A 12,133-nucleotide genomic window follows, 5' to 3' on the forward strand; every position below is an offset into this window, starting at 1 on the left:
ATACAGAAAAACTGTCAACACCTGTTACATTATATCCTAAAATAAGACAGGGAAGCCTTGACATAGAAACACCATTTTCCTTTTCCAAGTGACCCTTTATGACTGTTTCAGATTTCATGCAAGTTTACACAAAGGGCTACTTGTACACATCCATCATAATTTTGAACTGACAGACTATAGAAATGACAGCCAGTAGGCAGAACCCATTGCTAGCTCTTGGACTACTCTTGTTGGACAAAACTGTGACATTTGACTACCATTCTTACAGCCTCAAGATCCAGATGTTGATGCAGCAACAGGCTGTGAATCATGGAACCTTTCAATCACAGTCCAAGCAAAGTAATCACCAGACCATAATAAAACCATGAATACTTATTACCATATACTTTTCAGACAAAATTTCCACTTACTGTTCTATTTTCATGCAGGTTCACCAGAAGTCCTTCTGGGAGTGGTAAAAACACATCTGTAATGAATACAGAATTCACAATTTTATAACTAATTAAAAGGTTTCTTTTTAGTTAGTGAAATTAGTGTCAAAACATCCACTACTGAATACTCAATGGAAATTACTGCTACTCCTTAGTTCAACATTAAACTCCAGAAAGACAACAAACAGTTGAAAATAACTGTCTTGATAATGGGTAAGAAAAAGAATGAAGAATACCAATACACAGATACACAAACATGCAATATAAGAAAATTAGATGTTAGCTAACTAAAAAAATACTTGTTTGAACAGTATAACAAAAGAAAAAAATTCAAACAATGTTACTAGATTTAAGGCAGACTTAAAGACTAGGTTACCATATCTCTTAAAAAAAGTAGACTTGAAAGCTGTCCACAAAATACAAATAATCTGATATTCCAGCCCCAGAGCAGTACATGCAAAAGAACTAAGTTTGAATTCTCCCAAAAAAATTTGCTGGATCCATTTTTTTCTTCATGTTTATTTCAAATTAATTCTCTAAACATAGATCTAGTAAATTTAACTGGCCACATGACCTCTTTGTATCCATTTAAAATCTTTAGACTTAATACTTCTTACTTTCAATATTGTATACATATCTTCACAAAATTTGAGTCTTTCAGTTAACAATGCAAGCCTTTCACACTGAAAAACAAAATTGCATTTTTTGGTGAAATATATAACAAGCTAAAACAAAGATTTGTGCATGAATATATAAAGAATTTGTCTTTAATAGTCTGTGTACAAAGTAATTTTCATGTTACGATTAAAAATACATTTCCTCATCTCAAACATCTGAAATTTCCTTTTATACCCTAAAACCTAAATACTTTTTTTTTTTGGTAAAACAATATTTTCTGTTATTTTCTCTACCCTATCTCAAACCAGGATTGGCCAATTTGACTAACCTCATAAACACCAAAAAAATATTAAAATATATACGTTACTCTTTTTTCTTTCTAGAATAACTTCAAATTGTAACAGAAAATTACATTCATTTATCCTAAGCAGCATTAAGCTCTTACTAGTGTACATCTATTTTTAATTAAATTTTATTGTTTTATTGCCCTTTGAACCATGTCTGTTATCCATGCAGTTGTAAGCTGTAAATCACTCAAGGCATGTGCAAGCTCAAGATATACCTTATTGAATTACATTACCAACTAGCTACTACAAACTGCTCCTTCATGTACATGGTGAAATATTTTTATTATATTATTTATTTTACCTCATCTTATCTAAACTAAAAAGATTCCCATTTTTACATTAGTTATTTTATAATAATAATAAAGGATAAATATAAACAAGAAATAAAGTACTCACACAATTTTCTTTTTTTATAACTCTTGAAAGTTAATAACACTTAAGCCTTTTTTGTTTATATATATATATATATATATATATATATATATATACTAATGGTGGTAGTACGCTAAATTTTTATTCACTTAAATAATGCACCAAAGAACATTGACTAATAACCTGAAAAAGTAATTTCCCCCAACTCAAAATTTTTCTGGCTTTGTAATTATGCAATAAAAGCCATTACAAATTCATCCAAGTTAGTCAAAGTTTCTCACTACAAAGTTACTTATGTTCTGAGTGAAACTGACCACTATTTGTTCAGAATACATTATGCAATACATCATTTGATAAAAATCCTGACTTTTTACTGGTAATAGGTAATAAACACTCAAACATAAGAAATAACTATTAACAAGTCCTGAAAATAAGAATGTGAGAAAGTAGGTGTGGCAGAAGGGGGTCTCATTTTCTATTGATTACTCTGTAACCAAACAAATTTGAAGACTATAAAAATTATGGTGTGCCTGAGCAATGATGATCTTATAATGAGCAACTTGCATTTAATTTTGTACTTTTTAAAGGGGTGGTTCATAAAAGAGAGAAGACGAGATGTTTAAAGAAAATATGATGTCACATTGAGGGAAATTCAGGATTGTTTTTCATACTGCTTTGTAAAATTAAGAATTAAAACTTGTATATTAATAAAATATTGATTATTAGCTAAGATTGTATGTTATGCTAATTGGTATAACAAAATAGTTTAATAAAATTATTACCATAAAACACTTAAACTTTTTGTCACGAGCAGTAAATGATACCCGAGATGAGAGTAAAACAGTATTTTTTCTCTATTAATAAATGGAAGATTTTTTCAAGACGTTTCACAATAAAAAAATTGAGAAAACAAGTGTTTTTTATAGCAAAGCCACATCGGGCTATCTGCTGACCCCACTGAGGGGAATCGAACCTCTGATTTTAGCGTTAAAAATCTGCAGACTGTGAAGATTAAAATATTGTATTTCTCAGCTATCTTTTTCAAACATTAACCTTTTATTTATGTAGTATAATCCACAAAATCAGAGAGAACAACAATCACGCATAGCTTAACTTTGACTCCTTAAAACGTAGAAGAAATCGAACATACATTTCATTACTCATTAAAATATAAATAAGCTTCTTAATACCAATTCTAATATATTTTATTTATATTTGAAAATTCATAACATTAATTATTAATAAATTAAGTCCTTTAATAGTTAATATCTGTTTGTGATTTTATTTTATATGAAAAACAAATTGTAAAATCACAGACAAATGTTAGCTCACTCAAAAAAGACATTTAAAATTCACTTTCTAGAAAGACATTAGGAGATAAAATTAATATTGGAACTAGCTTTTAAGTAATATTTTGATGTGTCTGGCAAGTTTAGCCCACTTTTTATTTTCCAGCTTTACAACAGTTTTGTGATAAACTTGAACATAGATTTAAATATCATGAACATTACCAAAATACAAATAAAGAACAACCTTACCATCAATGTCCGACATTACTAACATGGAAGGTTGATTAAGAGTTTCATTAAGATTGTAGAAGTGAATACTTCCATCAAATGTGATGAAACCAATTTGTGTACGAGAATCTCCAGGGAAGTTATCCAACTCTTCTAACATAATTTTACAGAACACTGTCAGGTAACCTATTTTTCAAGATAGTATGTATAAAAATTTTTGTTAATAAATAAAGGACAAGCCTAAATATTTCCTTATTTGCACAAATGCCAGATGTTACAAAATGATTAACACATGAATATACATATATAGAATAACCACTTTATCTGAAATGATTTTAAATTCAAGCATATTTTCTGCCACAATTCTCAAGATTAGACTTAAAATATTCATAAATAATACTCAAATGAAAATATTCCCAGTACAGCTGCTTGGGTATTACTAATGGAACAGGCTGATAAAATTTTAGTATTTATCTGAAATCTTTTAGAATAAGATCAAGGTAAAAAAATTCAATGTCACTTGATGCCTAATTTTACTGATCCCATTAGTTTCAAACAAAACATAATAAAAATTACAATAAGTACTTTTAATTTTAAATGCAAGTTGTAAGAGAATATCAATTCTTTTATAAAGTTTATTTAAAACAACTCTAATGAGCTAACAATTACTGATGTTAGAAGAAAACTAGTTGAACACTAATGGCAAAAATGGTTAGTTGTACCATTTGAAAACATTAAATCATAACTTTTAGAATTAAATATGCATTAACTTTCAGTGATGTTGAGAAAACCCACTTGTAGAGAAAAATATATATGTAGAAACAGCTTGTTTGGGTTGAAAAAAGTTTTTATGTAAAGGAGCAAATGTTTTGACCTTCTTTGGTCATCGTCAGGTTCACAAAGAAAGAAAGAGGTAACTGTGAACCTGACAATGACCAAAGAAGGTCAAAACGTTGTTCGCTCCTTTACGTAAAAAATTTTCTCAACCCAAACGAGCCGTTTCTATATATATGCATTAACTTTAAATCTGATTTCCTATTTTCACTTTCATTATGTGGCTCAAATGGCTCATGTGTACTGGACTGTAGCACCTAGAGTTCATGAACTGCATTCTATTGTTGCAATTTCATGCTCTGCACTCTGAAGCCAGGAGTCTATTAGTTCAAAGTCTGAGATAGCTACCAAAGATATCCCACGCATAGCTTTGCACAAATACTAAAAATATACAAACGTTTCATCGTGCAATGAGACTTATCAAAAGCATCAGGTGGCACTCACATCAAATAAAAATAGTTGTTACGAGGCCCTTCACTCATACATCAAAAAGAATAAAATTTCAAAATCATTATATTTCAAATTACATTTTAAGAAATTTTTTTATCTATGCAGCAGAGATCAACACATGTAACAATGAGCTGAAGAATTACTAATAAAACCATATGTTGACAGAGCTTTACAAACTGCAAATCATGCAATTCATAGTCCATCATTTTACGTAATTTATAAATATGCAAATAAAGTTTATGTAGATATAAATATACAGATGTATTCAAACACACACACATGAATACGTACAATCAAATGACAAAATACAATTTCTGTAGCCATCTTACCTGTCTGTAAAGCACTGTGTGATACATCTAAAACATAAAGATATACTGCTGGTTGTGGTGGTCGTAACTATAACGGAAAAATAATTTTTCAAGCAAGAACATTAATTATGATTGAAAATAAAATAAACCTTTTTACTATAAGTATGCTTTGCTCTAAAATGTAAAAACATACAACACTTACTATTTAAAAAAGTGTAAAAATGGTTCTGATAATGCCTCATCATCAGTTTTACAAATTGGTTATCAAAGAAACAGAACTAGAATGTAACAAGGCCTATTACAGAAATGGAATAACACAAGTTTTTCATCCTGTAAGGACAAACATTTTGAAAAAATCAATGAATAACTAATGACAGGAACAAAACATCACACTAAATACATAAATGTCCTTTCCAATGAATACTGTATTCTGACCACTCTAACAAATATCATAAACCATCCAAGACTTGATTTTCCTAATCTAATAAATGGTTTTAGGTACAAAGCTCTGTAATGAAAACTACTTTATTTCATAATAGTGGTTAATTCTAAATGGTCAAGTTTATTCCCCTTTTAGCCTTCCAGATGAAACAGAGAAAAGTATAATTCTCTTATATTTTCCTCATATCCTGGTTAATTAATAATTATCCACTTTAAATACATAAAACTGAGGTTACAATAATTATAGGATTGAAATCCATCATCAGATAATTTTATGTACAAAATTGCTTCAACTTACCATGTACTCTGAAGGAGCAATAAATTCTACAGTAGCATTTCTAATCTCTGGTCGTTTGGAAGGGTCTCCATATGACCCAGAAACAGGATCGTACAAGAATTCTTCTGGTACTAGTGAAAAATAAATATTACTATTTAGGAAGCAGAGAATTTCTTACTTCAAACTTTGTTGTACTCAGCATTAAATCTAAAAAATGCACTTGTCTGTTTCCATAAATATTTGATTCAACGCCAATTTTCTAAGACACTCAAACCTACTCTATCAACACACCTCTGAAATATCTAACCAACATATAAGAACCAAGGTGAAACAAAAGCTTGAAGCTCTTCATAAATGATTGAAAAAATATATCTTCAACCTATCACTTATAATTCATTATGTCATTCTGAAAATCTTGAAGTATTAGACTAAATATTCTCGGTAAGGTTAGAGTCAGCAATGTATTGCCTAACATGTGGTTAGAGTCAGCAACGTATTGCCTAACATGTGGTTAGAGTCAGCAACGTATTGCCTAACATGTGGTTAGAGTCAGCAACGTATTGCCTAACATGTATAAAAGTTATAGTCAAGACAAAAAAGTTTATCTTTTATTTGTACACAAGTTCCTAACTGAGAGTTAATATATACATAATACACAGTTTAACTTTTGGCATGAGAAAACCTATGAACTTGAAATACTACCTCACATATATTCAATATATCAAAAAAACTAGAAATTGTTCCAACAAAAAAATTGAAAAAGTGTGAAATAAATCCATTCCACTTCTTAGAAATGTTTTTTGAACTTATTTTTTCCCTAATTTTATGTATATGAGGGCTGTTCAAAAAATACGCGGACTGTTTGAATTGCGCAGCTCCAGTTGGTTCCAGGGGAATCCGCTTGGTGTCGCTAGGTTCGCACAGGTCAGCTGATTACAACGCCATTTCCCGATTGCAGATATCTTCATTTGTGTATTAGCTACGCGGTTTTAAGTGAAGTGCGATTTTTTCATTTGGCGGATTTCAGAATGAATGACCTGAAGGAGCAACGACTTGCTGTGAAATTTTGTGTTAAACTTGGAAAATCTGCGACTGAAACTTTTGCTATGCTTAACACGGCTTACGGTGATGTTGCTATGAAGCGTACGGCATGTTTCAAGTGGCATGAACGTTTTAAGGATGGTCGACAGTCCATTGCAGATGGACGTCCTTCCACTTCAACTGACGACCCACACGTCGACAAAATCAACACCCTGGTGCGGGCAAATCGACGTCTGACTGTCAGGGAGCTTGCTGAAGAGTGTGGGATATCAGTTGGATCTTGTTACGAGATTTTGACCGAAAAATTGAAGATGCACCGCGTTGCTGCGAAATGTGTGCCTCAGAACTTGTGAGTTTTTGGCCAAACACTCGATCACTGTTCTTCCCCACCCCCCATACTCACCTGACCTTGCTTCTTGAGATATTTTCTTGTTCCCCAAACTCAAAAGACCCTTGAAAGGAAGAAGATTTGAGACGATTCCCGAGATTAAGGCAAATGCAACGGAGCTGGAGGACATTACAAAAGAAGCGTACCAGGACTGTTTCAACAAGTGGAAACACCGTTGGGATAAGTGTGTGCTTGGGAGGAGAGTACTTTGAAGGGGTCCCAGACCTGTAACTTCTAAATAAAGTACATTTTGTTTTATGACGTCAGTCCACGAATTTTTTTAAACAGACCTCGTAAGTTAAGCCAACCAATTGCAGCAAAAACAAACACTTCAGATAAATCAAAGGCACAGAGTGGAAATCATTAACAGGAATACACCACTAGGATACATTTAGCCTATCTTTAAGTCTCATACACCAAATAAATTAATAATTATTAAGAGAAATGTGGGTGCTCCTAACCTCTATATCTCACTCCTTATATAACAAAACAATACGCAAAAATTAAACAGATTAATAAAGATTGGAAGTGATAGAAATGTATGTACTGAATAAGATCCCCACTTTTATAATAATAAAACATTTTGCACAACAAAGCTGACTAAACACAACCACATATATTGTGGAATTAAATATACTAAAGTTTTTCTTCTTTGAATGCATCATTTTGTGAGGTTTTCAGTTTACTTATATACACAATTTCAAATGTTAATTTTTATATTTTATTTTGATTTTCATTATTTTATTGCAAACTTTGTACCCATAAGTAACTGCAGAGAGCAATAAATCACAACACTAGCCAATTATACATTTTTAGTAGGAAGTTGGTGAGCCAGTACCACATTTCCTACTTGCAGGCAGTAACACAATCATGCTAACAATTTTAGATTTTTTTTGCAGATAAATAGAAAAATAATCATTTTTATATTTATAGTTATTTGTAAAATAACGTCATGATTTTATTTTTTTAATTACTGGATCAAATGCCTTTTTACAAATATGTAATGAATAGAATGTGCCATTATTTATCTGGTTTAAGTATGCTATACACAGGTCTAAAAAATTCCTTAAATATTCAGAACACAGAATGGGCCTCATACACAACAAAAGAATTCCACTGACTATGGCTTTATGAGAAGACACTAAAGGAATCATGAGATCACTCAGTACACTCAGTGGTCTTGCATACCATTAGTATAGTACTCAAAATAAGTAAGTACAAATAAGTGAACTGAAATGCCTTGAACACAAATATTGTTCTTTGAAGGTATGCAAGCACCTTTCTTGTATCATCTTGATGATTATAGCAACTACTGACCTTTACAAACCCTACATTACAGCAAACCATTGGATAAGCATGCATATTCAGACAGAAGCCCAGATTGGTTCATTCTTTTTACAGTAACTTGTGTATATCTTTAAATTTCCAGTTTAAATTTTTATTTTATTCACTAGAAATAAGAACCTTCATATACACATACAGATAGCATAAAAAAATTACAACAAAAATTAATTTGGAATAACCCTATAAAAATGTTTGAAGACACCTTGATTAATATAAACCAACTAGTAAGAATATAGTATTAAACTTATTCCTAAACATTGTTCATAAAAATACTAAAAATAGTTTCCCAACACTCAATTTTCATTAAAAATGACAATTTCCAACAATTAAAAATCAGTCTTTAATAATTGAGTTTAAAATAATCCTATTTCAGTGTGATTTATTACAAAACAAATAGTAAATAACTTAAACATGTTATCACAAAACCAACACAAGTTTACCTGAAAAAAAATAAGTCTACATTTAAATAAAGCTAACACATATTACTACTGTTGTACAATAAATGGTAACAACAGATTACCCATATTTATATCAAGCAATTTTTGGAAACAATTATACAAGTGTGATTATAAACAGCACACTTTACAAAACAAATACCTACAGTCATTTATTCTGAAACAAAGATTACATTTCCATCTTCTCTGATCAACAAATGAAACATAAGGGTTGATGTAAGTGCGACATGACCTACATCGCACTATGCAACCACACTGAATCACTGGGAGGTGCTGGGAAAAAAAAATCAATGCTTTAAATAACTTGTATCAAACAAACGTGTAAAATTAAATGCAACTGATTCATCACTTATTTTCTGTACCTCAATACTAACTGCAGCAAAATCATGTAGATTAGTAAAACAAAAAAATGAATACAAAAAATCTAACACCTTTTTTCTATAAGTACTACAGACTGTAAAAAACATTTTGAAAGACATTTATAATTATTTATCCCAACAGTCTCAACTTTATAACCTGTTCACATCTGCTTGCTTTTAATTTTGTTACTTCAAGATGTCCATTAGACCTGGTTTAAGTACATGACAGGCACTTAAACACAGCAGGATTTAATTCAAACTGATCAAGTTATGTTCATGTGACACAAGTAGACCAAGTTGGTCTCAAAAATTATTTAATTTCTTCCTTTATATTTTGTTTAACCTGACAAGTTTATAATTTGTACATTTTAGTTATCTTGTTAAATATATATAGCAATATTTTATTACATAAAAATAACAAGTACTTCACATTTACATTAAGTCAAAGCCTATTTCAATGATTTGTACCAGATATTCATCTGATACTGGTAGCAAAGTTTTGTTTTAAAAAAATATTCATTTCTAACAAATTCATACACATACATACGTAGTTGAATTTGTAAGAAATATTAATATACAAATAGCAAAAAGTGATAGACTAACTTCTCTTGATGTAGCATCATTATTTACAATTGTACCTACAGAAGAAGCATGTTATTTTGTATGTAGATTACTAGCTAGTAAAGTTTTTTTTCAGTTCGGTAGGTAGATATTTCATGTTTATTGGCACAAAGCTCTAGTAGCTTTACTACGCTATCTGTGCAACAAGATGTAGTATATTATAAATGCTATATGGAAACGAAGGTAAAATGTGTAAAATTAAGGCCTGCCAGAAAGACTGACGTATTAAGTTCAAACTTACTGTCAGTCACCTGAAGTTGGCCTTTCCAGTGTATAGTCCAATAAAAACCTTAAGTTAAAAAGACCAATGACTCTTAAAAATGTAGAAACATGAGTGAGGCAGCCAGTATCACCTTTGTCATTGGCTAATATCAAGGGCAAACCTACCTTAAAAATATGTTTAAAATGGCAGCGGCATTTTTGGTTGTAACGATGGCATGATAATAAAATATGTATGACTGTAACCTAAGTGTCACACAGACCACACATGGGTGCATCAGTACCAGATAAAAGGAAGTGGTGAGTTAAAAAACTGTGACCAATGCATAGCCTTGCCAAAACTGTTTCCTTCCCTCGATCTCTGCTGAAACAAGATGGCCAAAGAGCTGAAGAAAACTTGAATTTGAAAAACTTATTATTTCATTGCTCACTCCAGGTCAACTGCCAACTGGTGCACAGTTGGGTTTTGATAAATGGACCATAGGTCCATGTATGAAACAGGGATGGTGGTGATAGAGCCAGAGCAAATGGACTTTGCCACTCTGTCAGCTAGCTCATTCCGATGAATACCAACATGACCTGGTATCCAAAAAAACTGGACAGAGATAGAGATAGGCCAGTTTGTTTTGGATATTGATAAGAATAGCATCATAACTAACATGGAATGATGTCAGGGCCAACAGACACCTGAGTGAAACAGTATATATCATATGATTTGCATATTGCAGTTTCAACATGATTTAGGGCAAGAGAAATAGCATACAATTCAGCAGTAACAAACTGTAGAGGGGATACTCTGTGCTACAACTGAACTGTAACAAACCATGGCAGAGCCTACAGAAGCACCTGATTTTGAACCATCTGTATATATGGGAATGGATGGATCATTTGAAAAATGTTCAGCAAATAAAGAGCAATATTTCCAATCATGAGTACCGGCCTCCCTCAGATGACTCAAAGATAGGTCACAGTTGTTGATAGTAATTAGCCATGGTGGAAGAGGCTAAACTGTTGATACTGCTGTGCTATTGAAAGATAACCAAGTTTTCTGACTATGCTCAAATACAAAGGCTGAAAAAAAACAAAGGCACATTTTATATTATAGAAGAGAGGCCTACTGAGGATGGAAAACACAACTCCAACTAGGATGTGGTAAAGAACACAGTTTGGAAGCATACATGAGAGACAGTTGCAAATGGTGAATATACAGAGGGGGTTCATGGGACTACACATACAAACTTTGGACTGGAGAAGTACAAAAGGCCCCAGTGCAAAGCCAAAACCCCTGATGATGGATAGGATCCAGAATTTTCAGTGCTGAGGTTCTGGCAGAACCATAAACCACAAACCAATTGTCAAGTTTGGATCAGATAAGGGTACGATAAATTTTAAGTATGGAGTATCGATCCACTTCCCAATTGGTGGAAGAGAGGACACGGAGGATGTTCAGTGCTCTTATACATTTGACATGAAGGAGCTTGATATCAGAAATAAAGTTTAATTTACAGTCAAATATGACCTAAGAACTTTGCCTCAGGGACAACAGGAAGTACAATATCAATACGAAGTTCTGCATCTGGATGAATACCCGGATGGCAGCAGAAATGTACACAAACAGTTTTAGGGAGAGAAAGTTGAAAACCATTTGCTGTGATCCACTTAAGTATATGATTTATTGTAATTTGTAGTTGCTGCTCAATAAACTTCATTTGATGACTGACATGAGATGTGAAAGTCATCAACAAAAAGAACATTTGCAACTGTAGGGGGTAGCTGTTCACTAATGGCATTAATCTTTATAATGAAAAGTGACACTCAGAACACAGCCCTGAGGGACTCCAAATTCCTGTTAGAAAAAACAGGAAAGCATTGAGCCCACATGGACCTGGAATCAGCAGTTCATTAAAAAATGCTTAATAAAAAGTGGCAAGTTGCCACCCAGTCAGTATGAGTGAAGGTCTCCTAAGATGCCATATCTCAATGTTGTATCATAAGCTGTCTCTAAATAAAAAAGAAACAAGATGTTGTCGCTTCAAAAAGGCTTCTGTGAGTGATGTTTCAAGGCGAATTAAGTGATCTCTCATGAAGCATTGCCTTCAGAATCCACACTG

At 32.1% G+C, this 12,133-nt stretch overlaps 1 protein-coding gene across 5 annotated transcripts in view; it reads right to left on the bottom strand.

The window, feature by feature from the left end:
- Positions 1-12,133, bottom strand: part of LOC143256055 (protein transport protein Sec24A-like) — a 56,092-nt gene that overhangs the window by 14,896 nt on the left and 29,063 nt on the right. For all 5 annotated transcript variants that reach the window (XM_076512706.1, XM_076512705.1, XM_076512707.1 and 2 more), the window contains 5 exons: positions 8,970-9,096; positions 5,617-5,726; positions 4,899-4,965; positions 3,307-3,471; positions 411-466 (listed from right to left, as the gene is read on the bottom strand). In XM_076512706.1, the coding sequence (XP_076368821.1) occupies positions 411-466; positions 3,307-3,471; positions 4,899-4,965; positions 5,617-5,726; positions 8,970-9,096 (525 nt within the window). The remainder of the gene's footprint in view (positions 1-410; positions 467-3,306; positions 3,472-4,898; positions 4,966-5,616; positions 5,727-8,969; positions 9,097-12,133) is intronic.

The sequence above is a fragment of the Tachypleus tridentatus genome, chromosome 7, assembly GCF_004210375.1.
Source record: "Tachypleus tridentatus isolate NWPU-2018 chromosome 7, ASM421037v1, whole genome shotgun sequence".
Lineage (NCBI taxonomy): Eukaryota > Metazoa > Arthropoda > Merostomata > Xiphosura > Limulidae > Tachypleus > Tachypleus tridentatus.